Source organism: Centrocercus urophasianus, unplaced genomic scaffold (genome assembly GCF_019232065.1).
Source record: "Centrocercus urophasianus isolate 14NV4802_14NV808 unplaced genomic scaffold, USGS_Curo_1.0 seq_439, whole genome shotgun sequence".
NCBI classification, from domain to species: Eukaryota; Metazoa; Chordata; class Aves; order Galliformes; family Phasianidae; genus Centrocercus; species Centrocercus urophasianus.
Window position 1 is genome coordinate 18,724 of NW_024885021.1, and position 27,588 is coordinate 46,311.

Sequence of the window (27,588 nt, forward strand, 5' to 3'; positions counted from 1 at the left end):
ACTTCTGGCTCGTTTCTTTTCTTTCTTTTTTTTTTTTTTTTCAGCTTCCGCAGTTCAGCCTGAAAAAATTCCTTCCCCAGCTTGTTTCAATTAGCTTTGAGCCTTTTATGTTTCATCCGACTTGAAATGTTCATTAAACCTGAGTTGTTGCTACTGTAATGCTTTGAAAGCTGGGCAGTGACAGCCACCCCATGGCTCTGGGATGGGGACACTGTGGGGACCCATGGCTCTGGGATGGGGACAGAGCAGCCTCAGGCAGCACTACTCTGATCCAGCAAACCCACAGCACACACCGGGTGACTGGGGAAGGTCAGCACAGTTTCTGCAGAGGAGAAAGCAAAGTGTCCCCATATCCCAAAGCAGTGAGGAAAACCCCACAGGAGCTGCTCCAGCAGCACAGAGCAGGAGGCAGAGCAGAGCTGGGGGTTGCACAGGCTTTTGTCTCTGAGTCCTTATCATGTAGGTCCTGGGTGCAGCTTGCAGGGATGTCCCAAACCATGGCACAGCAACAGTGGGGTCAGTGCTGTGTACTCCACCCTGCTCCCTATCCAGCCCAAATGATGAGTCCATTGCATCACTACATGTCCTACCAGGGTCTGGTGGGATCCACATTGCTCCTGGTGTGCTCAGTTTGGATTTCCTCCCCTGCTTGCTGCTGTTTGGGATTTGCCACCATTTATCTGTGCCTGGAGCAACGTCCCACACATTTGCCCTAAAACCCAAATTTTCCACCCTGCTCAGAGCTTCTGCAGCCCTGCGTGCACACCCCAAGCACAGCCATGTGCACCATACAGTCACACTGACCCAAAGTACCCTGCCCACATCACCTCTGGTGCCACCAACCCACTCCTTCACCCATCCCAGCTCCCCAACACCACCACCTGCAGTGGGTCCAGGGATCCCCAAAGGGGATTTGCCCTCACAGGAAGGGCAGCAGAGAGGCTCCCCAGGCATCGCTTCCAATTGCCCAATGTTACTCCCCCCCAATCTGCTCCAGCAGCCTGACAGGAGGACACATGGCATTTGTTCCCCTCTGGGATGGAGGGAAATCCCCAGTGAATGCTGACCATGGGAGTCTGCGAGTTTGATTCGTTCCCTACAGCACCAGGAACATCTGAACAGCAAAACACAGCAGCCGTTTCCTAGCACTGCAAGGCCACCAGCCTGGAGGAAGGCTCACAGGGAAACAACAACACGTGCTCCCACCCATGGAGGAAGAGCTGCAAACATGCGTGAGAGAGATAAGCCCACAGCAGCACTAAGGATCCCCACAGTGCTGGATCTCTTACACACTGACAGACAAGGCTGTAACCCTGAAACACACCAAGGAGGCACAGTTGCCACAGCAGTGAGTTTTAAAGGGAGAGGAGTATTCATGCTGTGGTAAAGCAGCACTGCCAGTGCCTGGACAGTCCTCATATGCCCCCAGGAGTAACCAGCTCACCTTGGCAAACTGCTGTATCTCATCCTCTACAGCATTCCTCATCCCACAGTAAAATTATTCCACCTGTCTTTAAAGTCCTGAGCAAGGATTAGGGGACCCTAGGGTCTCCCTGGAACCACAGGAGACGGCACAGACATCACATTTGTCTTGACAGAAGGAGACACAGCCAACAGCCCCCTCCAAACCTCCCATGGCTGCAGCGGCGCCCGGCCAACGGCAGAGCTTCAGCATGGGGAAGTGTTGTAGAAAGTACTGCTGAGAGGAGAGAAAAGTGCTGGCACCAACCCAGAGACCACTGCTGGGTTTTATTGACCACTGACGGGGATCAGACACTCGTTGATGAGAGGAAAGTAACGTGGGCAGCAGCTCCAGCCCAGCCGTTCTGAGGGCTGCACAGCCCACACTGCTGCTGAACTGTCTTCCCAGGTGTCTCCTGTTGGGTGGGGGCACAGCACCCACCCTCAGCACAGAACCTACCCAGCAGGATGCAGAGAGCTGGGCGGCACCGAGGCACTCGCAGCCTAGTTGCAGCTCTTGGGCAGGCGATAGACACCTCCAGAGTAAATGAGCTGCTGGTCCCGTACCTTCTTCTGCAGGAAGCCCTGCAGCTCCTGTATGTCGATCTCTGTGACCACAGGGCCCGTCATCACAAACATCTTCAGCATGCTGTGGATCCTCTCCAAGGACAGGCTCTCCAGGTTGGTCAGCATCGCCTGGATGTAGGTCCAGAACAGCTGCAGGGACACACAGTAAACCACCATCAGTACCATGCAGAAAAGGGCTGTGGAGAGCCTGGGCTTTAAGTGGCAAATACCCAAGGAGAGGATGAGGTATCCTCACACAGCCAGAATGCAGGATGTGTTACTCAGTGGGTAAATGCAGGCAGGGCACACATCAGTGTGACACACAGGTACAAAAAGCAATGGGAGTGTCCAGGGCCACCCCATACAGACAGCAAAGCTCAGCCTGGCTGTGCTGGATACGCCTTTCTGGTACTGTAAGCTGAAAAACACTGGGTGAATCCAACTTATGTCTGTTTTCAAATATGAAATCAACGCCCAAAGAGTTGCATGGATACATTTCCGGAGCAAAGGCAGCCATCTAATGCCCATATTATCCATACCCTGGGTGACCAGCAGGGACAGGAAGGTGATTGTCCCTCTCTACTCTGCTCTTGTGAGGCCCCATCTTCAGTGCTGTGTCCAGGTCCACAGTCCAGTACAAGAAAGACAGGGAGCTGTTGGAGAGGGTCCAGAGGAGCCACAAAGATGAGCAGGGGGCTGCAGCACCTCCCTACAAAGACAGGCTGAGGGAGCTGGGCTTGTTCAGCCTGGAGAAGAGAAGGCTGTGGGGTGACCTCATTGCAGCCTGCAGTACCTAAAGGGAGCCTACAGACAGGAGGGGAATGAACTCTTTGAAAGGGGAGATAACAGCAGGACAAGGGGAAATGGTTTGAAGCTGAGGGAGGGAAGATTGAGGTTGGATGTCAGGGTGAAGTTCTTTAGAGAGAGAGTGGTGAGATGCTGGAACAGCTGCCCAGAGAGGCTGTGATGCCGTCCATCCCCGGAGGTGTTCAAGGCCAGGTTGTTTGGGGCCCTGGGCAGCCCAGGCTGCTTTGAAATGTGGAGGTTGGTGGCCCTGTGTGTGGCAGGGGGTTGGAGCTTCGTGATCCTTGAGGTCCCTTCCAACCCTGGCCATTCTGTGATTCTGTGATACTGCCAACAGTTATGTGGACGATTGATTCACTTCTAATTCCCTCAAGCCGGAAGGACAAAAAGCGAATCCAAAGGGCAAATCAAATCCATCCCCAAAAGCTAAAACATTGGACGTCTGCACCGTCCCACCTGCCCTGCAGGCACCCAGACACACCTGCAGCTCTTCCTCTTTCTGGTCAGCCTGCGAGGCCATGGCAGAATCCCCCTCCTCGTCGCTGTCTATCAGGACAACCTTCTCCCCCTGGTCCTTCTGCTCCTCCTCGATGACAGTGAAGGTGCCCGGCGGCTCCTCACGCAGCACTCCCTGCTGCAGCCACAGCGTCATCTTACGCTTCAGAGACGTCACGGGCACCTTGAGCACCTCGCTCAGCTCCGCCAGCGTCCACGTACCTGCAGAGAGCACGGCTGTCAGGGGGGCCGCAGGACACCGTGCCCACCCCTCGAGCCAGGGCTTAACAAGAAGGAAGGAGGGCAGCCCAGGGGTGAGCAGCCACACGCAGGGCCTTCCTGCAGGCACTGGTGCTGAGCTGTGCTTTTCTGAGTGCTGTCTCCTTGCAGAGCTGTGGTACATCCAAGCTCCAGGCAGGTCCTGCCCCCACCCTGACGGAGCTCTCAGGCTCTATGGCAACGTGGCCTTTCCACCCACCTCCGTGTGCCACAGCACATCACTCACTCTTGGTCTGGAAGTGCAGGATGATGGCAGCATGCACAGGGGAGACGGACAGGGAGAGCGTGCGGTCGGCCAGCTCCACATCCAGGCTCACCAGCCCCAGGTGGTACTTCCAGTTCAGAGTCCTCATGGCCTGCAAGAGGGAAGCAGCGCATCTTCCAGCCCCTCTGTCGCTATGGCTAGCTGAATTCTATTCACCTCCAGCAAAGACAAAGGCTGCTCCCACTTCATGAATCTCTGTCCCACCATTATCCATTCCCTGCTCCCTCAAAAGGAAACACCCTTGACATGAGTTGTCGCCCAACCCTTGCCCAATACCAGCGTCCCTCTCCTGCCTGAAAACCTCTCCTCAGAGAACAAACAGAAGAGTGACAGAGTACTGAAGTAAAGAGGCCCAACACAGACAGGATGTGCATTGGCACGGGCTGCACAGGAAGTGGTGCAGTCACCATCCCTGGAGGTGCTCCAGAACCAGAGATGTGGCCACTGGGGACATGGTCAGTGGGCATGGTGGGATGAGCTAATGGATGGACATGATGATCTTTGTGGCCTTTTCCACTGTAATGATTCTATTATTTATTCTTCTGGCTGTAGCTAAGCTGGGGTAGCTTCTAATCCACTTTTGAAGCTGGAGGACTTTGGTATTCCACTGTCACACTGTGGGTGTAGCAGCAGCTACGCTGTAAGGGATGTTACAGGGACTCTGGAAAGACCATGCAAACTCACGCTAGCAGAGCTAGCAACACAAAACTCTTATGGAGGGTTAAGGAATCCTCACCTTCAATTTCTCATACTTCTTGGAATAGGCTTCCATGGCTTCCTTGACCTGCTCTGGAAGCTCCAGCTTCTCCTCCTTCAGCGGTGGCCAGAACTCACTGGACAGGATAACAGCCACAAGGCTGAATGGTGGCCTCTCCTCCTCCGGGAGCTTTTCTTCCTCATCACGAATGTTGGCATTAATGCGCCGTGAGTCAGCCATGTCCTGGAGAAGGCAGAGGATGATAAGAGCCCTTCAACATCCACAACAGTGTAGACAGGAAGAGCAAGGGAGGCACCGACACCGCAGCATCCACCCCCAGCCAACAACCCAACCCACCACACTTGAACAGCCATCCCTAATGCAATTCTGCCTGTCACAAGTCAGCCCCCTCAGAAATGGGATTCTCATAACCCCGTCTCACTAAAGGACTCTTTGTGGTCACTCTTCTTCACCAACCAGGAAAAGCACCCAGAACTTGAATTTAAAGAAGCCAAAAACAAACAACAACAATAAAAGCCAATTACTTTTAACATGACTTCACAATAGTGCATCTGAGCTTCGCCAAACCGCAGCTTGAGCAGCTCCACGTTGCGGATTTCCCTGGTGAGAGAAACAAAGGATCACACGTGGGTTCCAAGAGACAAAGTTGGGTTGCAGCTGAGGTTTCCTCATGGTTCACCCCTTTTTTGTACTTTGACACCTTCTGCTGAGCCTCAGCAGCCCCTGCAGGTTGTTGGAAAATAGGGGATGGAGCTCAGGGCCTCTGTGTTTCCACTTCCCCATGTGCTGCCCTGTTAGAGCAAGCCAAAGGCAAGACTGAGCAGCAGCCAGCTATTGAGCCCTGAACTTCTAGATGCCACCCACAGCTGCAGAAATAGCATTTTGTGGTCCCAAGGCTGGAGCAGACCCCTGCGAGGTGATTTCAGAGCTCCAGGGCAGGGCAGCTGGGTCTCACCTCTCAGCACTGTAGTTGAACTGATGCAGCAGCCGGTCAGCCAGGAGCGTGCGGTACTCATTGATAAACAGGTCCTTGCTGCCATAGATGCTCACCAGCAGGCTGATGATGTCTGAGGATCGGCGCTTGGAACTTGATTTCCCTATTGAAATGCAGCAGAGAGCAGTGTGAGATGAGCAAAGCCCCAGCCCAGATTGGCACAACCAAACGAGTGACTCAAGACTACGACCAGCCGTGGGGAGCGGGCTGCCTTGATGCCTGCTCTTAATTAACCTGGATCTGCATCAACTGGGTCAGGGACCCAGTCCCCTGGTTCTGAGATGTCATCATCACTCTCCTGCCCATTCTCCAGTGTCACTGGGTCAGCTTTTGACAGCTCATTTGCCAGATCCCCGGAGCCCTCAGCATCCCCTGTGAGACCGGCCACAATCTGCCGCACGGTGTCCTCCCGTGTCCTGCCAAAAGGTGGGAGATACAGAGCAATGAAGGGAAGGGGAAGGGGATGCACAGGGCTGCCCTGAGAGCCTCTTACCTCAGATACTTCCTGATGGGCTCACAGGCGACCTCCAGGATAACCATGGAGGGGTCCAGCTCCCGCAGGGCTTTGATGGCCGAGATATACAGAGTGATGATGTCGGATGTGTTGACACCTATAAGAGGAGCAGGGGAGCAGTCCAGAGTCCCAGAACACAGATTTGGATACAAGAAAGGTTCTGTTAGATATATGGAGCTGGAGGCGAAGGGCTTGCAGCCCTATTGGCTCATCCACCGCGGAGAGAACAGATCTTTATGGCTGAGAAAGCAGCTCCAACCACAAATACAGGCTCAAAGACTACTGTAAACCAACTTAGCTTCCCAACCCATTCAGAACAAAGCTAAACTTGGGAAGCAGAAGGGGCCGGGATGTAACCAGCTGCCACTGCCCATGCATGCTCCCACACAGAGAGCACACAGAGTGCACAGCCCAGCTGCCTCTCGCTCAGCAAACCCTCACAACCAGGCTCCTACTTGTGTTGTGATGACATGCACAGGGACGTAAAACCCACCGGGATGCAGAAGTCGTATTTCCAGAGCGCTTTTCAGGGAGCTGAGCAGCTGCTGCCTCAGGTTTGTCCTTTCCAGGCAGAACTTGAGGTCCTCCACAGCAGGCTTTGATTCTGGGAAATCTACAGACCAAGCAGCGATCAGGAGCAGTGCCACGCTCCACGGGGAGACAGCGTGGCACCAGGAGGTGAGCGAGTGCAGATCTACCATTCAATCCAACCCAGCAGCGAATGAACAGCCAAAGAGTGGGTGACACCAACCTCGAATAATGTTGAACAGCTCTTCAATCAGCATGCTGGCGTAGATGCGGTAGAAGAACCTCTGGACGTGGCACCGCCAGCGCTTCAGGGTGCTGCTGGCTTCTGCAGAGGGGCGAGCCAAGGGGCCATCCTGCAGAAACACTCTGCTGAGCCAGCCGAGCACCTTCTCGATCCACTGCAACAGCAGAGGGAGAGCACAGGGATGGAGGACAGCTCTGCACAGCACAATATTCCATCCTGCAGAATTATACTGTTTTCCAATCTGCGCTTGCAGAACTGTTCTCTTTGAGGGAATAGCAGCAAAGTGCTCAGCTCAGCACCCTCACCCAGAACTTCAGTGGTTCCTGAAATCAATAAAGAACAAGCAAGCCATCCCCAAACACTCCCAGACCTACCAACCAAACGCAGACACTGAGACAAGGCCCCAAATACCAACCCAGCCCTTTCATAACAATATCCTACAACCCGATCAAAGAGCATCAGAGGCTGATTTTATATACTGGAGATTTCATTTTCTACTTTGTCATATTTGTCATAATTCAAATGCACCCAACCACTACATCCAGATATTCAGAACAAATGGGTTTATTTTCTTCCTAAGATGGCAAATGCCTGATGATGTCTGAGGATCAGCACTTGGAACTTGATTTCCCTATTGAAATGCAGCAGAGAGAAAAGTGAGATGAGCAAAGCCCCAGCCCAGACTGGCACAACCAAATGTGTGACTCAAGACTACAACCAGCCATGGGGAGACAGCGGGCCACCTTGATGCCTGCTCTTAATTAACCTGGATCTGCATCAACTGGGTCAGGATCCAGTCCCCTGGTTCTGAGATGTCATCATCACTCTCCTGCCCATTCTCCAGTGTCACTACTTGAGGCAGTACTTGAGTATTAATAGTTATTAGGTGCTATTATGTTTTGATAACCAGGTTTGGGCAGCCTGAAAAATGCTGAGTTTGGGTGTGGGGTGCCAATGTTAATGCTTGGTTGTCTGCTTGACCAATGACTGGAGGAGTGCATGAGTTCTGCCCATAGGACTACAAGGCACAAGAACCTGCTGCAGCACAGAGCACCCAAGCATCAGTCCTGGGCAATACTGGGAAAGCTGAAAAGCATTCCAAAGAGCAAAAGGAAAGGGCAATCATCAATGCAAAGCACCTCGATGGTGAGGAACACCTTTATCCAACCATGCTCCCTAGGAATTTGTCTCTCAGTGCCCTTTGCAGCAGAGCCAGAGAAGAAAGTGTTGCACAGCAACTGTAGAAAAGTAAACACCAAATCACTGCCAGCATTTGCAGACAACAAAAGCACCCAGCATGGCACACAGTGAGGAAACCAGGACAACAGCACGGAGCTGCCTGGTTCGCATGGCAACCTGACCTCACACATTGTTCGTCAGCGCAGACCAACGTAAAGCCATGCATCAAGGAACAAAGAGCACAGAGCGAGCGTGCAGAGCACAGCCTGCGTCCCAGAGCAGCCAGAACCTTGAGAGGAGCTTTAAGGTCATACAGAGCAAAGACCTCCACACAAACTCGGTGCAAGGCAGCAGCAAGAGAACTGAGGAGTTGCAAGAACACTACCTGCCTACACTGCTTCCTGTTTTAAAGGGGTGCAAGCAATTTAGGACTGAAAACAGCCACACAAACTCCCATCTACACGCAGGGAAGGCTGGCTGCAGCTGCATGGCATACTGCCTTCACAGTGTTGGTAGAACAGAACCACCAAAATTCCTTCATTAATAGAATCACAGAATGGCCTGTGTTGCAAAGGAGCACAATGCTCATCCAGTTCCAACCCCTGCTATGCGCAGGTCACCAACCAGCAGCCCAGGCTGCCCAGTACCACATCCAGCCTGGCCTTGAATGCCTGCAGGGATGGGGCATCCACAGCCTCCTTGGGCAACCTGTTCCAGTGCCTCACCACCCTCTGGGGGAAAAACTTCCTCCTAACATCCAACCTCAACCTCCCCTGTCTCACTTTAAAACCATTCCCCTTGTCCCATCACCATCCACCCTCACAAACAGCCGTTCCCCCTCCTGTTCATACGCTCCCTTCAAGTACAGGAAGGCCACCATAAGGTCTCCCTGCAGCCTCCTCTTCTCCAAGCTCAACAAGCCCAGTCCCCTCAACCTTTCCTCATAGGAGAGGAGCTCCAGCCCTCTGATCATCTTAGTGGCCCTTCTGTGGATATGTTGCAAGAGCTCCATGCCCTTCTTGTGCTGGAGGCAGACGGGGCCAATAGGGCCATTGCCAGGTGAAACGTAACGACCTGCTGTGTGTAGGGCAGAGCAGACCCTCTCCTCCAGCACAAATCTAAAATGCCAAGTTTTAACCACTCCTCTTCTGCCAGGGGTGGTGGAAGTCACAGCCCAGGACTGGGGAATTGAGGAGGAGTTGGGAATTTAGCAGCAGGAACAGGAGCAGCTCCACACCTCCAAAGCCAGGGCCTTCCTTACCTCCTGGAACTCGTTCAGGAAGGAGTGCTCATATTCACCCCGGCATCGCCGCTCCATCCTCTCCTTGATCATCCTGTGCAGGATGGTGGTCACAGCATCAGCACTCACTCTCTCCAGCAAATTCAGCTGGCGGCTGCGGACACAGAGACCAGAGTGAGTGAGCAGAAGCAAAAGCACACAGAGAAAATCGAACTAACAGAGAGCACCTGCTGCCACATGGTGCACAGGTGAAGGCATAGCTCTTAATTTAAGCACTCTGATGGCTGGCAGTGATGCACTACTCACACAATACGTCACATGAATGCTATCAGATCTTTTTCAGAAACACTGTCTTAGGATTGTAGAATCACAGAACTGTTAAAGGCCATCAGGTCCCACTCCCTGCAGTGCTCAGGGACAGCCACAGCTCCAGCAGTGCTCAGAGCCCCAACAGCCTGACCTTGGCTGTCTGCAGGGATGGGGCACCACCAGCTCTCTGTGCAACCTGTGCAGTGCCTCACTGCCCTTACTGTAAACAACTTCTCCCTTATATCCAGTCCAAATCTCCCCTCTTGTAGCTGGAAATCATTTTCCCTTGTGCTATCACAACAAAACCTGCTAAAGTTTGTCCCCTTCTATAATATAAGACATTACTGCAATCCCATCTTATTCAGAAACATTTTCTAGAGGAGTTTGTTTCTTTGGGACCTTGGAAGGCCTTTGGAAGATATTCCCATCCCCAGCGAGAGGCACTTCTCCCCAAAGGACCACTCCAGTTCAGTCAGCAGCCAGCAAGCAGCTGCAGAACCCACGTGAGAAGATCCCAACCCAGGACCCCTACCCAGGGTATAACATCACGCACAGCTCCTCCATTTCTCAGCCATGTATCAACCCAGGGCTGCTGCCCTCACAGGACTTCCTGCTTGTGGGGCAGCCCTGTGCCATACATACAGAATGTCATTGAGCTGCCGGAACCGCTCCATGGCCGTGGGACACCAGCACTGCTCCCTCCTGCTGCCACAGCCCGTGCACGCAGCGCTCTCTCCTCCGCTCTCCTCCGTGTCGCTCTCCTGCTCAGCCTCACTCATGCTGCTCTCACATTCGTTCATTCCTTCTTCTCCCTTCTTCCACTGCCTCATGTATATCCGGAAGGTGCGGCTGTAGAACTGCTGGATCATCTCCTGGAAGGGCTTGGTGGTGGAGAAGAAAAGGATGGCTTTGAACATGGTGTACACCTTCTCCCGCAGCGTCTGAGCGCCCGTCCCCAGGAGCAGGCCTGCCTTGGTCCAGCCCTCCAGGAGCTCCATGCTGCTCAGGTAGGGCTCAAGGCGGCACTTGAGAAGACAAAATGCATCCAGGAGGAGCGCGGAGCACTGCTGCTCCTCCGCCGTGTTCTCGTATTGGCCGATGCAGTTCCAGAACTCGGGAGCGATGTGGGCCTGCAGGTCGGTCTGCAGCACCTCCAGGAACCACTCCTCCACCGCAGTGTGCAGCCCATAGCAGCGCAGCACCTCCAGGGCGCCACGCAGCTCAGCATCCTGCAGTGGGCACAGCGGGTCACACCGTGCTGCCGCCTGGGGAGCAGAGGGGACGCGTTGAGCACACAGCTGCTTCTTTATGTCCCATCCCCGGAGGTGCCCACAGCCATGGGTGAGGCTCTGGGCACGGTGTGGGGCAGCCAGCCCACAGCACAGGGTGGGTGGGCTGTAAGGATTCTTCCAATCCAACCATTCTGTGGTTCTGTCATCTATAGAGGACCCTTCTAACCCAAACATGTTGCCATCTATAAGGATTCTTCCAACCTGACAGTGCTGCGATCTATGAGGACCTTTCCAACCCAACCATTCTATGGTTCTCTGACCTGTAAGGACCCTTCCAACCCAACCATGCTGTGATCTGTAAGGACTCTTCCAACCCAACCATTCTGACTCTGCAGGCAGACATGTGCCAGAAGGGACCCACAGCCCACAGAGTGATGATGTGTGGGCTCTGCCCATCCCACAAACCCAACGCGACTGGATTAAAATCAGTTTTATCGCTTGTAGACATTAACTGTATTACATAGTTTATGAGGGCTGTTCCGAAAGTAATGCCTCCTATTTTATTGTATTGGCCCACTGTGTCAGAGGGGGATGTGGGTGGGATGGCAGCAGAGGCTGAACCTTCCCACCAATATGCCATCGCCATGTGTCTGACATGTAAGTGCAAGGAGCAAAGGGTGGAACTGAATTCCTCTGCATGGAGAAAATGGCACCCGGTGACATTTATCAATGCTTGTGGAGAGAAAAAAAAGTGGATGTGAGCACAGTGAGGGGTGGGTGGTGCATTTCAGCAGCAGTGACAGGGGCAGTGGTCACCCCCAGCTGTGCAGCTGCTTATGAACGAGGGCAGCACACAGCTACTGTTCATCACTGCTGAAAACGCAGAGCTAACGGTGGTGGCTGCACACTGAAAGACAGCTGAGAATTTAGCGCGAGCAGCTCTACTGCCACTACCATCTCTTTATATCTAATTACAGCTTCCACAGAACACAACAGAAGGCGTCACTTTCGTCACGACCAACCCACGCGCAGCCCAGGATCACCTCCTTCCTCCCGGAACGTTCGGCATCCCTCACACGGCGGCGTGCCGGGGGGCCCTCAGCCCGACACCCACGCGGCGGCCACCACCGGGCTGCCGGGACCCCGCACAGCCCCGTTCTTCCCGTCCCCCCGCGGTCCCGCTCCCCGCTCACCAGCCCCAGCGCGGCGGGCGGCACCAAAGCGGCGCTGACGGAGCTCCACGCCGCGGACAGCCCCGCGCCCGCCGCCTCCATGTCCCGCAGGAAGGGGCGGAGCGCCGCGCCGCCGTTGGGGCCGCGCGATGAGCGGAGAGGGGGAAGCGCTGCGAGGGTACAACGGCGAGCTGCTGGAGGGTGGGTGAGCGGGGCCGGAGGGGGGCGACGGGGGTTGCGTGAGCTCGGTGATCACACGCACGGTCGTCCCGAGCAGCGCTGGCGGAGCTCCGCGCCCGGCGGGATGAGCTGAGCGAACGGATCCGGGAGGAGGAGGCGGAGCGCGGACGGTTGCAGAGCCGCATCGCGGCGCTCACGGAGCGCTTGGCACGGAGCTCCGAGCGCACGGCCCGGCATCTGAGTGCGCGCTGCCAGCTGGACGCCAGCATCGCTGAGAGCGAGGCGGCATACGGCAAGGTACGGCCGGCAGGGATCGGCGCTGCCAGCTGCGGACGGGAGGTGGAGTTAGGGAGAAGGAAGAAGTTCGTGTAGTGAGTTTGTGTAGAGAGGGCGGGGGGCGCTGCGAGGGTTGCGCAGAAAGGCGGTGCCTCGTCCCTGCTGACAGCCTCTCGCTGGGGATGGGAATATCTTCCGAAGGCCTTCTGTCCCGAAGATGCAAACTCCTCTAGATGAAAAAGCTTTGGATAGCTAGAAAATGTTTCCGAACAAGATGGGATTGCAGTAATGTCTGATATTATAGAAGGGGACCGACTTTAGCAGGTTTCGTTGTGATAGCACAAGGGGAAATGGTTTCCAACTGCAAGGGGGAGATTTGGACTGGATATAAGGGAAAAGGTTTTTACACTCAGGGCAGTGAGGCACTGCACAGGTTGCACAGAGAGCTGGTGGTGCCCCATCCCTGCAGACAGCCAAGGTCAGGCTGCTGGGGCTCTGAGCACTGCTGGAGCTGTGGGTGTCCCTGTGCAATGCAGGGAGTGGGACCTGATGGCCTTTAAGGGGCCTTTCCAACTCAAATGATTCTATGATTGCATACAGGGTAACAGCTCAGTTCACTTCTTAATTCAAGCCCCAGTCAGCTCTTCTTTAAGAAATAAAAGTTTTTTTCCAGGTAGTTGCCTACATTTTCCTTTCTCCCGTGTGTCTTTGTAAGCATGGCATCCTCCTCACCCACCCAGCCCAGAGCTAAACATGGGAAGTAGGGATGTAACCAGCAGCCACAATTCACTCATTAGTAGAATATTCATTAGCCAACACTAAAAGAGAAGTTGGTTCAGCCACCATTATTTTACCCCAGTCTCTCTAATGCCTGATGATCCTGGTCGGCCCTCTGCATCTCCCACATTAGCTGCTAATAACTGTGAAGAGTCAAGGCTTCCATCACACACACCCCAACACAGCACACAAGGGCACAGCCCTGCTGCCTCGCTCAGCCAGCACACAGATAAGAGCTCCCAGCAGAGCACTGCTCACCACCAAGCTCCTCGCAGTGCTGTGATGACACCCACGGGGATGTCAAGCCCACCAGGCTTTTCAGGAGCACAGAGCCTCAGAAGACATGCAGGGCATTTCTGAATGCTGTACGGAAGGGAAGGTGGTGTAAGGAAGTGCTTCATGGCCCAAAGGTTTGGGGAGAACTTGTACGAGAATGGAACAGCTTAGAAGTGGTGTTGTAAAGTTACACCACAAACAGCACAGGTTCGAAAAGAAACCTTCCCTGAGATACAAACCACAACTCCCTATCCTACAAACAAATCCGTGTTTATTGACATTAGGAGACAAAGACACAGCAGGTAAAAAGCTGAGGGGCGAGGAAACACAGTCATCCTGCAGGCAGAAAGGAGGAGCAGAGTCCCTTTCCTGTGCATTCAGGTCTCCTGTGTACAACTGTGCCCCTTGCCCTTCTCTGGCCCATGGGAGTCTCAGGACTCACCCTAAGCCATCCACCATGTTCTGCCACGGGGACAAGGCAGCAAGATCCCACATGTCCTGCCCCTCTGCTCCTGCAGGGCTCTTCACCTCTGACCATTTCACACTCCTGTAAGGCCATAGGAATGAGTACAGACGATCGCTGGCACTGCAGCAGCCACATTCTGTTACAGCTGTCTGCTGTAAAGAGGTGAGCTGCACACAGCGAGATCTAAGCCTGGTGTTACCTGGTCTCCTAGGGCACAACAGGTGGGAGTGTTAGATTATATAAAATACGTGCTAAAAACAGAAGAAAATGAATTAAAGGAGCAAGATTTAGTCTCATTTAAGGTCATTTTGGGGTTACCTATCGAAGTAAGAAACTTGAAGTGTGCAGGTTTAGTAGTGGAAAACATTGGGTCTGCTGCCTGCAATTTTAATACTGCTCCAAAAAGTAAACTTCAATCCCCAACCTGCTGCAGGAAGGTCTCTGCTTTGTGTTCAAGACAGATAAATGGCTTGAGGATTTTTTAAATTCAGAATATGGGTGTAACAAGAGAAATTCCTGCACAGCCATCCCTGCAGTGAGACAGAACACCAAAATTCTCCGTTTTGTATTGCTCTCAGGGGTGGAGGATCCCTCCCTACATCAGCTGAACTCAAAGAGAACTGTTTAGTTGATACAAAAAAAAAATACATAAGCTGTTTTTATTTCCTTCTTTCTCAGATTCTGGAGAGTTCTCAGACATTGCTAGATGCCCTGAAGGGAGAAATTGGGAATGCTAGCAAAGCCAGTGAGTCTGCAAGCACTTCAAAACAAACACGTGGACAAAAGCATTCCTAAAGCTGTTCTCCAGCCTGGCCCGGCCCCTTGGTTGGGGGCAGCTGCTGTGGTGGTACAAGGATGCCACCGTTAATAAAAGTGTGTTGCAGGAGTATATTTTCCTTTCAGAAGCATTTTGGTATTAGAGAACTGCTGAACGTCACCCCCTCCCAGCAGAGCACCACAGGCCTGTCCACGAGGGAAGGGGTGGGCAAAGAACTCCTGCACTGGAATCAGCACCCACAGCAGCACTTCAGTTGGCTGAAGGCAGCAGAGCAGGCTGCAGGATATCATTCAGCATCCCTCATTGACCCACAGCAGAACGAAGCCAGGACAGGCAGCTCTGGCTTCACCCCTTACCCATTTGTTACTCTGCAGCTCAGGAGCTGGAGCTGCCCTAAGCTCACGGCCCGAGCTTTCCACAGTACAAGATGTTAAAAAGTATAAAGAACATTTTCAGATCGTAGATCAGTGTCAGCTCGGCTAGACATTGTATATAACACACAAACCAACAAAAGCCAAACATCACCAAAAGATGGCAGCCTGGTCCTTCAGATGGAGCCACGCGTGGGGCACTGCCCTTTTCATAAAGCCCAAAGAGGCTGTGTCTATTCCAACTGCATCTCTTTTAATCCCAGAAATACAGATCACATTAGCAGCAGTGTTCAGTCTTTTCCAGAGTGTAATTTTGACCCTGAGTGTACAGTTGTAGAAAATTTAAATGGAAGAGTCTAGCAGATTCCTTTGCATATTGGCTGCATCAAACAATTACAACAGAACTATAAAAATACTAGAAAAAAAAATCATATTCCTTGTTCAAGTTCTGTAGAAGGAAGGAGTGAAATGGCCCTCGTGTGCTTTGCATAGAGAAATAGAGTGAGCAAGGCAAGAAGCAAGTCTCCCCACCACCTAAGACACAAATCTAAGGCCTGGCCCCATTAGATACCAAAACAAAACAAGAGCAACTGGCAAACAAGCACAATTAGCAGTAGAGACTGGAGAGCAGAGGCAGTTACAGAGAGATCAAAACTATGGCCAATGTTTGGGAACCTTCACAAGGCTCAAACTGGACTGGGTGCTTCCTGCTGCCAGTGCAAAAGTGACACCTAATGCTGAAGGCATTTATTCCCCTCCCCATCACCCACACAGTGCATTCAGCTTCCTTCACAAGTGCCTAACTGGCACATAAATTCCATGACAGTTCAGTGAAACTAGACCCAAAACCACACTGAGAACAACCCATGAACCTTTAGCAGTTCTTCCAGCCCCTGTAACCTGGCTGTCAGAACCAGTGCAGTGAGTCCAGCCACCTGCCACAGCTTTCTTCACTGGGGCCTCTCATGAGAGAAGTGTTACAAAAATGCTGTCCAGGCCTCATTCAGCACTTGGATGAGCACAGTCATAAGCACTGAGAGAATCTACATCCATCCTGGGGTTACACACTGCTTTAAGATACCTGTCTAATGGACAGCTGATCTTGAACAAGGAATATGCAAGGCCACAAGGAGAATAAACCATACGCATTAAAAAACCAGTCGTGTAGGACCCAGAACCCAGTGCAAATATTCTCCAGAGACGCCCAATGGCATCAAGTCCACCCTTGGCATCAGGACGCTGTGAAGACTGCGATGAGGGAGGGACCCAGGCGTTGGTTTCCACGGTGCACTGCCAGGCTCTGCCCAGCAGCTGCTGCTGCAGGCTCACAGATGGAGCAATCAGAAGTACAGCGCAGGCTCGCTGCTGAAGTCAGAGAGTCCGCCCTTCTCAGCTGGGGTGAGCTGTGGAGAAAGCACAGTTGAAATGGAATCGTCACCAAATCGAAAGCAAACAAGGACACATGCCTCTGGTGGTGAGGGCTGCGGTGCCACCTTGCCTTGGGCTGGTGAGTATTTTAATTCCCCTCCAGAAGTGCCCTGCAGCACAAAGCGTGCCAGCTGCCTTACCACTGCCTTTCACACACACAGGAGGTAGGGCAGCTGGTGGCAGTGGCAGCTTGCATTAATCTCTTCCCACTGCCCGGGAGGTGTGCCACAGCTATCAGATGTGCACTGGAGAAGGCAGATCCTGTCCCACCCGCTGCCCAGAGGGAGAGCACCCCAGAACAAAGGCAGAAACCACTCTGAAGCCTCACCATAACTTGGTTCCCATGGGAATCAGCTTCCTTCAGGAGGGGTCCCTTAGCAGGCATCTCCTCATACTTCTGCACTTGCCACTTGCTGAACTTCACAGAGTGCTTTGGGGTGTAGCTGGATAGATCTGCTGCAAGGACAAAGCTGACATGAATGCCACTCACGCCACCCCAAAAGGAAGAGGGGTCATGACTCTGGCAGGAACAGGATGGAAGCTGCCCATCTGCAGGACGGGCAAGGATCCTGTTCCTGCTGCAGTTACAAGCCTGTGCCATGCTCTGCAGTGGCTGTCAGTTCCCCTGCCCAGAGCTGCAAGCAGACACTGCAGCAGCACCAACCCTCTCAGCATAAAGGGTATTTTTAAGTTTTACATTTTTAAGGTTCACTGCATCTCACGCAAGAGAGGTCTGGGAATTCCCTGATCTGGTTTCAAACTCTGTCCCCACTGAAACCAATTCTGCTGTCATATGACCTCTGCTAACATTTCCAGCTGTCTGGGGCACATTACGGCTGGAGGCAACACAGACAGGGACAGACACCACCAGTAGCCCTGCAGTAGCTGTGCCTCACCCACCTGCATTAGCTGCACTGGGATGCAAAGTGCTGTTCGGGCGTGGAATGTGAAAGGTGTGAGATTTGTCCTCCTCTGTTTCAGAAGTGTGTCCTTCCTCCTCCTCCTCCTCCTCTTCCACCAGTGAGTTCTCGGATGGATACTCAAACATGGTCTGCAAACTCGTCTCATTGAAAGAGATCTTCATCTAGACAACAGCCAAGGAGAATTGTTAGAAAGCAGCCTAAGAAACCATCGCTCCCAACGTTTGCACTGGCAGAGCACCTCCACCCCAAAGCTCCACCATCCTGTAAGGAAGGCACTGTGCCCTCCCATGCCTTTCCCCACATGCCCTGCTGAATCTCTCACTGTGCTGAGAGGAAGCACAGAGGCAGACAGCCAAACGGACGGGACAGTCAGGAGCCCCAGAGGTGCAGAGTACTTTGGCTTCTTGCCGCCACCTCACACTGCGATGCCAGCAGGGCTCTGCTGCACATCCCTAGGAGGAAGTGGGGCTGCCAAGGAGGAAAGGAAAACATCCTCATGTTGAAAAGGTGACACCTCTTACCACCTGCCCACTCCTTTGAGTTCCTGCACGCTAGAAACACCAGCAGTCAGGACATTTTGGAGAGGACATCACGGTAAGAAACTATTCACTAGGCAAAGAACAGATTAATATCAGAAATCAGAAAACAGAAGCAGCTAAGGGAAAGATGGTAACAGCCCATATCAAAGAGCAGAAATGCCAGATAAGTGGGAGCTCCTTAAGGTTCTGTTTCAAAACCAGTCTTATTAAGTACTCTCACTAATGACCTTCGCATGATAACTGAGAGGCTGACAAATGAAGATGACTCCAACTTGCAACACAGTCAAGGGAAACAACAGAACAACAGTATGGGTTGTTTAGAAAGTCAGACAGCAAGCACCCTACACATGGGTGGGTGTTTTTAGACCAACCCTTGATCTAAGAGCCTCCTTACGACTTCAGCAATGGTGAAAACTTCATCACCTGTGAATAAAAGCAGAAGGCACAAATTTCCCAGAGCAGAAAGGCCAAACTCTGACACAGTGACTCCAGATGTAGTCTTCCAGGTTCAGAGCTGTCCTAATCATTACCTACAGCTTTGAAGATCTGGTTACAATCAATTCACCTTTCTTGGGCAGGTGGAGCTGACATTCAGCCTGCTGACACTAACAAAAACAGAGGTCGAGGAAAAGTGTTTAAGCTCTTTGTAAGTACACCAAGAAAATAAACACCAAGGAGCAGAGAAGAACTGCTGATGCCAGCACACAACACAGACAAACAAGGAGGATAAGCCTGCCAGGAATATGTTTAAGCCAAAAATAGGGGAGTATCTAGCCAATGCGGATCAGGGTTCAGGACAAGCTGCCTAAAAGGGTGTTTTGATCCCCTTACTCCTAACTCCATTTAAAACTAAGCTAATAGGGTTACAAACAGAATTAAGGGGCAGGATCCATCTTGCTTAATTCTGTAGGTCTCTCTTCATCCTGTGCAGTCAGCAGTAGGAAGGAGATGCAGTACATCTGCCCCATGTGCCACACTTCCCTTCACATACAAAACGCACCCCGGGCTGAGGAGCAACACGTGGCCCTTAGCAGCCTTCCAGCAGCACGGGGGTGATCCCATCTCAGAGATGGGGCTGCAGTGAGACGTCCCTGTGCTGGAGCACCCGAGTGCTGCTCCCCAGGCTTTGCCCTGCTGCTGACCTACATGCTCCCTGGCCCGAGGCAGCAGTGATGGCTCACAATGTGTCTCTGTGTGAGGCCAAGCGGCGCTGCCAGGCTGGGCGCTGCGGGATGGAGCTGCTGAGCCATCCGAGCTTGGGAGACAGAGCTCAGTTTTCCTCATTTTCTGCTAACAGAAGGAAAGCTGTAAGAAATACAGATTTGAGGCCCATCGGGACTAAAGCTGTGCATGGGGTGAAGGCAGAAAGCAGCTCCACCCTGCAGCAGAGCCCCAGCAGGAGCAGCACAAACAGCGCCCAGAGACAGAGGGCCTGAATCCAAGCAGCTCCCGTTTGCCCGCAGCCAATGCCAGGTCCTGCCATGCTCTAGGAGGCAATGCTTAAGCTGTTCACCTGCAGCAGTGCCAGCCCCACACCACAGCAGCCAGTCCATGTGGAAACCCCCCCTACACAGCACACCGCCCCCCTACAGCCTGCTGCCACAGAGCTCTCAAGGACGCACCCTGGCAAAGCAAACAGCAGAGGAGCTGTTTATTGTGAGATTGGGAAGCAGCTGGAAATAACTACTTGGGAATTCGGCAACGGCAGCCCTGGCTTTGCAGGAACACAAAGGTGCTGGGGTTATTTCTTTAGGAGAAAAACACGTCCCAAGAGCCAGTCTTGTTCAAGGGAGGAAAACTGCAGCCTTCAGCCGGGAGTGTTTGCAGGGATTTAGCAGTATTTGCTCAGTGGAATGCTTTATGCAGAGCTGTGTCACATAACCAGAGTCCAACCCCGGCCGTGCACCTACACAGGAACACTCCCAGCAATGAGCTGGGAGTAATAAAGCTGTTTTTGGGGGGAACACTGTGCTGTTGAGAAACTGGCTTCTTGTTGCCATAGCAAAAATCATTTATTTATTTGCTAGGATTTGAGCAGTAATGAGTAATACACTACTCAGGAAAGAGAAGCCAGGGTAAACATTGCCCAGCATGGCTTAGGAACACAAAAAGGAAAAAGAGAAGCCTGTTTTGTTTTGAGAGATGCTGTCAGGACCAACCTGTACCCACCATGTATACAGACAAGAAACAACATCACCAATTCACAGCCACCTGCCACACAAACAAGGAAGGCTGGCAGATGCCTCACCTCCCAAAGTCAGGGTGAGAAGCCTGAAAGTCTCTGCGGTGAAGCACAGAGCACAGCACTGATGGCAGCTCCCAGCAGGTGGATATCAGAGCAAACCAGAGCTGAGGATGCAGATCAATCTCCACGTTGTGGCTTCTCTCCACCCATTAGCACCATGCTTGGCAGGCATGGCAGACCCAAAGGAGCAGAGCTGCTCCTCTCAGGTACTAATTCCCTCTAACCATTCTCCTCCCCAAGCAATGTAATCCTGAACTGACAAAACGAGGGACTGCACTGTCTCCTACATCCCCAGGGCACGCGTGGGCTGCCAGCACACTGCTGGGTGTGATTTCCAGCAGCTGGTTCAGCAGCTTTACACGCCTGGTCAGCTAAATGCCTCCTCCTTTCTCAGCAGCAGCAAGAGGGCTTGGGCTGATACCTGCAGGGAGCACTGGGCTGAAACCTCAATCAAGCGTGATTAAATCAGTGTTCTGAAAGAAAATCAACCCGTGCTTCCATACAGTCTTACAGTGAGCTTTGCTACATCTTTTTCACTACAGTGGTAGTCAAGGAGATTTGGTCAATGACACAAAGACCTGAGCCAACACCCTAAGACATCACATCAGAGACCTGCAGCACAGCCAGCTGAGGGCCCCGGGAAGCTGCTGCTGCACAGCATCCCTTGGAGACCCACAGGGATAGCAGGGGCAGCTGAGCAAGCACCAAACTCTGGGCACGTTGGATGGCTGTAATGCAGAACAGCCTCCAAGCTGTTCTGGACAAATAGAAGGCACGGAGGGCAGAAGCATACATTTTAAAGGAGACAAGAGTCCACGTGACTCAGCCTGACCATGCTCACAAGCTTAGCAGGCGGTGGCATTCCAAAGCTGCACGCTTCCAAAGGAACTGCAGTTTCTCACCCAGCCCTGCAGTCAATGATCTATGCAATTTCATGCAAGTTTCCTCTCTGAAACTCAGAGATAAAGGCTCTTTGGGAAGGTCACCCATTCCAGAGGAGTTAGCAATGAGCTTATCAGTGTGCCTGTACTTGTCCTGAAGCACAACCGTGTGCCAGCCCAGCTGGTGAATAACCCCAGGCATGGCTACAAGCTCTGCAGTGGCCTCAACACAGTAACAAGGCAGTGGCTGTCATTCTACAGAAGATAAGAAGCATCCAAGATAAGTACAAGATAAGTACATCTAAAGCCTTTCCTTGGAACAAGAAGGAAGGGTTTTTCCTTGGAATTCCCTAGGGATGGAGCAGACAAGACGTTAACCCCATACTGCTCTGGCTGCAGCCCCCCAGCTGTGCTCAGAAATGACACACAGCATTTTTCTGTCACTCTGTACAGCTGTTCCACCTTCAATTCACTTGATCATTCTTTTCTGAGATGCGTCTTCCAACAGCAACACTCGGTTTTACTCAATGATCAACTGCAGAACTCAGTTACTGACCAGAGCCAGAAACACTGAGGGTTTACAGCAAAGCACATCAGCACTGCTGGCAAAGGGGAGATCACCTCCAGGACCGCATCCTAGCTCCCAACCACCAGGCAAAGCAAGAAAGTCTCCATTTACAAGGCAACCCACAAAGGCAGCCCTGTGAAATCAATATGCTGAAGCACATGGTAGACAGGAGCAACGCATGGAGATTCGAAATATTAAACTCCTCACACAAGACATGGGGAAGTTTCAAATTCCTGCTGAGAAAGAATAGGGCAGGGACATCCCCAGAGCATCGCAGGGCTCATAGCTCTTTTTTTTAAACTCTTCCTTTCACCATGTCAGCCCAGCAGAGGTCCCAGTGCCCAACCGGCCACAAGCAGTGCAGCACAAAGCAGCGATTCACCACAGGAGCCCTCTGCACATCTGCATGCAGAGCCACAGCCTTCCACGGCTCAACAAGGAGTCCATGCATTACTCAGCCTGTAAGGGTCAGACAGCTCCCCCTGCATGGGATGCAGCTGAATGCACAAAGAGAGCAGGCAAAACCTCGGTGCAATCAGTGCCAGGGCCTGGCGCCTTCACTAACAGCGCCGGATCTTCCCAGGGTGCTTACAGAGTTCCCGGCAGCACAGACCCTTCAGTGTGACTTCCTGCACAGCCATCCAGAGCACAAAGCACTCCAAATCTCTCACACTGCGGGGCTGGACTGAGCCCTGGGCACATCCCACCAGCTTCTGACTTGCTTAAGAGCTTTTATCGTAGTTCTTCTGCCTCACTTGCACACATGCGATGGGCGGAAGCGAAGCGCAGGTCCGCAGGAGCAGCTCAGCACAGGGTGAGGCCGTGGAGAACCCCAGATTGCAACAGCCCTCCCACTGCTGAGGAGATGAACGTGACTCATCTGCTCCATTGGTACTGGGCTGGTATGACAGAAGCAACTTTTGGAGGCGCTGGCAGGCAGCAAGTAAACAGAAAAACAACACCCACATCAACGCGCTCAGGTCCAGCCTGCCCAGAGCTTTAGGCTCTACGCAATGCTGTCTGCAGCCACCCATCGCACAGCCCAACATCAGCGGTTAGAAAGGGGCACCCAGAGCTGCTGCAGAGCATCTCTGCTGGGGAGGGCCCCAGGCTGAGCTCAGACATGCAGAAACTTTCTGAGCAGAACTCACCACTGCTGACCTCACCTACCAAAAATTCAACACGTTCCAGTCAGACACATCCAACAGCCCCTCCTTAAAGGTGGCAAATGCAGTGCCACCAGCACAGCACAGGCGCGAGAAACAGAAAATGGTAAGGCACAGGCTCTCAAAAAGGTCAATAAAACCAATCTTTGACTTGAGCCTTCCAAAATACAGAGGGGAAGGAATCTTCATCAGGTTTCTGCATTCACTGCAGATTCCTGCTTTCACTACCCGGCAAACCTATTTGTGCCATACCTTGCAAGCAGCACTGCCAGCAGCTGCCACCAATTCAATCCCACATGGCACAGGCTTGCTGCAAACAGCTCTGGGCAACAGCTGGAGGTGCTCACCCCTGCCAGCATCCTGAGCCCACAGCTGGTTCTCACCAACCACCTCCAGAAGTGAGCAGATGGAAAGCTGCGGAGCGAGGAGCTCAGCAGGTCAGACCAACAGAACTGCTGCCCAATGCTGCCCATGCTGAAAGGCTGAGGGATGTCTGCAGTAACCATCCAACAGACATTCACGTGGGTACCTGCATGCCACATTCAAGCTTGAAGCTGCTCAAAACACTGAAAATTTGGCTAAACTACAGTCTTTGTAGGCAATTTTGCAGAGCGTTTGGTTCCAACTATGTGGATCCCACTCATCTTGCTCTTGTAAGCCCTGTTTGCACAAAGCTGCTGCTTACCTTCCAGCAATAACGTGGTGCCTGCTGGCTCTCACACCCTGAAACCCACAGGACTCGGATGCCTGTCTTAGAGGTCACCTTTCCTAAAGCTTCCCCAAAAGGGCAAAAACTGGGTCTGGGGATGAACTTGGTGAGACATAAGGGATGAGCACAGCCCGAGCACCTTCTGTGCGTGCAGAACTTCATGGGCAAGCCCAAACTCCATCACGCTTAAAGCACAAAGCCTGAAGCCAGACAGACTCGTGGGCTCCCCACCAGGCCCAGCAGCTGGCAGTCCTTCTCTAGCACTCACTCCAACATGCCTCATTGCACAGAAACTCAGATTCCTACCACGCTGACAACCCCAGGTACGTTATTTTGGCACGTAACCAAGGATTGCTTCCTGTCAACTCACCCAAGCCAAATTTTATCCTCAGAGATCCAAAAGATCCACACCCTGCAGCAAGGCTGCACCTGGGGCTGCTGGCAGACCGACGTCTCCTCCCTTCCGCTGCCATAAGGGAGGATGAAGATGAGCACTGAACAGAGGTCACAGCCACGCTCTGCATCCTCTCCCCGGTGCCTCGTTTAGAACAAGGGTCAGTAGGTCTCCTCCCATCCCTGTGCACGTATCCTGTCCTCACTGCCCGAGCTGACAGCTCAGCCAGCCTCTCCCGCAGCCACCGCACTGCTGCACCTGCACTGATGGTGATACCATAGAATCACAGAATGTCCTGGGTTGGAAAGGACCACAACGATCATCTAGTTTCAACCCCCTGCTAAGCACAGGATTGCCAACCACCAGACCAGGCTGCCCAGAGCCACATGGAGAGGTTTCTTGGAATGGCCACAGAGCAGAGGGACAGATCCTCATGGCCCCGGGACAGACCTGCAGGAAGATGAGCATTCAGCCTCCTGCCCATACAGGCAGCCCACTCCCCACTGAGAGCACAGTGAGGTCTCTACCCCCCTTGGTCCCACACAACCCCACATTCACCATCACAGCTCAGTGAACGCCTGTCCCACCTCAGCAGCTCAAGCTGCCTCTACTAAAGAGCTGGGGCAGCTCTTCCATCCCCCTCGCACTTCTCCTCCCACCACCAGCTCACTGTCCAGCTGGAGTAGACAGCCCCAGCCCCAAAACAAAGAGTCGCTTTGCACACTTGAGGCATCTGAAAGAAGCAATAAAGCTGATTTCCAAAGGGCCCTGAGCAGCAGCAGCAGCAGCAGCACCCAGAAGCCCGGGGCCACAGAGAGGCCGCAAGCAGGGCTTGGCACCCAGAGCCACCAGGATGGGCTGGGGCCAGCCTGCAGGGATGGGTGGCTCAGCAGCCCAATGCGAGCACACAGAAATGTTTGCTCCTGCCCAGCTCAGACCAAAACCAAGTTTCTGAAAAGCCCAACATATCTACAAAACACAACTCATGTTTTTGGCCGGTTGCCTTGACGACACACAGCGATCTCTTGGGAAGAGACCAAGGAATGCGTTCTCATGCAAACTCCTTCCTTTTCAGGCATCAACACTCAGCCTCATTATCCAGAGTAAAAGCCACAAACATCCTCTAGGTTAAGAGTAAACAGAACTCTTTCCATTTGCTACAGCATCCCCCAGATCCTGGCTGCAGTCACACCGTGCTCTGTGCAGGGAAAGGAGCAGGCACAAAACCACGCGCAGCCACAGCAAGGCTGCATCTCACCCAGGAACTCAAGGCTCTCCAAAGGCTGGGCCTCCTTTCCTAAAGGGTTTTTGCATTTATTTCAGCCTCTGCACTGTGACAGTTCATCACTCCTTCGCCTTTAACCTCTCTCTCAGAAGTGAGATCCCACACAGAACACCCCCACAACCCTTAGCAAGCTCCACTGCTGATGTGCACAAGCCCTGCAGCATCACTGCCCTTCATCTCCCAGACACCTGCAGAGCAGACAGCCATTGCCACGGCTCCAACATCACGCAAAGCCAACACTGCAGACACAACAGCTGCCAAAGAGCCACACACAGTAGTACCTCAGGCTGGGAAAGAGCTCTGGATGCCTCTCTCCCAAAGTCCTGCCTGGAGCAGGTCCAAGCGGATCAGAGCACGCATTCAAACAGCCCCAGGGATGGAGGTGCCAGGGCTCCTGTGTGTCCTTCTGCAGCGTTTGTCCACCTCCAACAACACGCTGCACTAGCTTTGTCCTCACCTCTCTTCCTCCTTTTTGTACTGCTTAAAGGATGGCAACACCTGAGCAGATTTCCTGTTCTGCTGCACAGCTCTCATGCTTCAGATCTGCCACCTGCCTTGATTAATACCTGCTGATAGCTCCTATGAAGGAACTTAAGAACGCTAAGCCAAGAGGAGCAGCACTCGCTGCCTCTCTCCCAAATGAGATGAATCCCATTCAAAGGATTCCCTCGCACTGTGCTGCTCAGTGTCTCAGGCACCTGCGTGGATTCAGTCCATCAAACCCTCGTGGAATTCAGGTAACGGAATGTCAAACAGCTCTGCCTGCTATGGAAAAACATGTCACAAACCCAGAAATCAGGGTCTGTAGTGACACAGTGCCTGTGCTGCCTGTCATTATGGCAAGCAGAACAATTCACGCCTACATCTCAGCACATCAGCTCTGCCAGCACGCTGTGCCTCCATCACATCCCAACGTGTTTTGTGAAGCTGTGTGAACTCTTAGTTTAGGAAACTCGGAGCAATGGGTGAACCCTGCATGTCTGAGAGCTGAGCGGCAGCTGCTGTCCCACAGAGCAGGCAGGTGGCATAATCCCATCAGGAGGAGTTAAGCTGGCTCTCATCTCTTTCTGCCTAATAGAGACCTAATTCCTGAGCCTCTATCAATAGATCCCTAATCCAAGGAGGGCACTGTGCTCTGCAACGCCAGCAATCCCTGGGAGCTCAGTGCACACAGCACAGGGAGGGCTGAGGGACAGCCACAGCCATTCCACCCGCACAGCTCTCCTCCAATCCTACATCCCCCAGTCAGTTCACTTTCTGTCACTGTATCTCCAAGAAGAGATTGCAGGACAGGCCCTGCGGTTACCACGGAGCGCACCCCACCCCAAGCTGCCCACCTCCCTGCCCAGCAGAACATCTGCAAGAAGCCACGCCAAGGGCAGTGAGGAGCTGCTTTGGGCCTCCCTGCTCAGAGCAGTGCTCCAGGCCATTACCTTCTTGCGGCGGGAGCCCGTCTTGCTCATGCAGGACCTCTCCAGGGACAGATAGCCGCCGATCACTTCGATCTCGTTCACCGTGGGGTAGCGCTTTTTATGGGACGTCCCCACCTGGGGCCCATCAGCGTTCTCTACAGCTTTGCTTCTTCCTTTGCTTTCCTCATCCTCCTCCTCCTCCTCCTGCTGAGGCCTCCCACCAGCCTCAGTAAGACCCTGCGGCCCCGAGGCACCGGGCTTCCTTTTGGGCACCACAGTGAAGGTGTTACCTCCCCTCTGATGGAGCCCGGGGGAGTGCGGTCTGTAGAGGGGCACAGAGGAAATCTCCATCTCCAGCTCAGGGCCGGTTCCTCTGGGCTGATCCAAGTTCTCTGTCCTCACAGCCCTCGGGGAGAGCTCCCCGCTGTCCGGCTCCACAATGTCATCAATGTAAGTCACAGGTACCGACGGATCCAGAGGCGCCGGCGGGGAAGCGATCGGCTCTTCCTGCTCCGGAGCGGAAACCCGTGGGGGCTCCTTCTGTACTTTCTGCTGCGGGGATGGTGGTGGTGATGGTCCCGTTGCATGGCTCTGGGCAGCAGGCAGAGCTGTGCCACCCTCCCGGCGGGGCACAAAGAGGAAGGAGTTGCGTGAATTCAGGCGCAGCTTGGCCAAGGCCTGCGCCTGCAGGTCGTGAGCAGGGATGGCAGCCAGGTCGGGCTTGGGGGCCGGGTGGATCTCGAAGGAGCCCCCGGCCCGAGGGGCGGATGCCGAGAGAGGCTGGGTGGCACCGGGGGCCAGACTGGCACTGGGCGGGGGTGATGCGGCCACTTCAACCTCCTCCGGCTTTGGCCTCCTGGCATTGGCAGCGCTGATGGATGGCACTGGCGGCCCTTTGGGCAGCACGCTCCGG

At 53.3% G+C, this 27,588-nt stretch overlaps 3 protein-coding genes across 3 annotated transcripts; 1 reads left to right on the forward strand and 2 right to left on the reverse strand.

Moving 5' to 3' along the window:
• Positions 1 to 1,716: 1,716 nt before the first annotated feature.
• Positions 1,717 to 12,103, reverse strand: ANAPC2 (anaphase promoting complex subunit 2). The gene is made up of 13 exons (XM_042834195.1): positions 12,023 to 12,103; positions 10,240 to 10,862; positions 9,310 to 9,442; positions 6,849 to 7,023; positions 6,591 to 6,710; positions 6,077 to 6,194; positions 5,818 to 5,999; positions 5,545 to 5,686; positions 5,114 to 5,189; positions 4,608 to 4,811; positions 3,833 to 3,962; positions 3,314 to 3,549; positions 1,717 to 2,178 (listed from the first exon to the last, which is right to left on the reverse strand). Exons 1-13 carry the CDS (start codon positions 12,101 to 12,103, stop codon positions 1,966 to 1,968), a joined length of 2,433 nt encoding a protein of 810 aa, XP_042690129.1. The 3' UTR covers positions 1,717 to 1,965.
• A 41-nt stretch (positions 12,104 to 12,144) lies between these two features.
• On the forward strand, positions 12,145 to 15,289 carry LOC122168675 (Sjoegren syndrome nuclear autoantigen 1 homolog). The gene is made up of 3 exons (XM_042834196.1): positions 12,145 to 12,202; positions 12,279 to 12,478; positions 14,655 to 15,289. Exons 1-3 carry the CDS (start codon positions 12,151 to 12,153, stop codon positions 14,769 to 14,771), a joined length of 369 nt encoding a protein of 122 aa, XP_042690130.1. The 5' UTR covers positions 12,145 to 12,150; the 3' UTR covers positions 14,772 to 15,289.
• A 68-nt stretch (positions 15,290 to 15,357) lies between these two features.
• LOC122168677 (taperin-like) lies at positions 15,358 to 27,584 on the reverse strand (the record flags this gene model as incomplete). The annotated part of the gene is made up of 4 exons (XM_042834203.1): positions 15,358 to 16,528; positions 16,882 to 17,009; positions 17,454 to 17,637; positions 26,697 to 27,584. Coding segments are annotated over 4 exons (1,263 nt in total), but the record flags the coding sequence as incomplete, so codon positions are not given.
• Between the last annotated feature and the right edge of the window lie 4 nt (positions 27,585 to 27,588).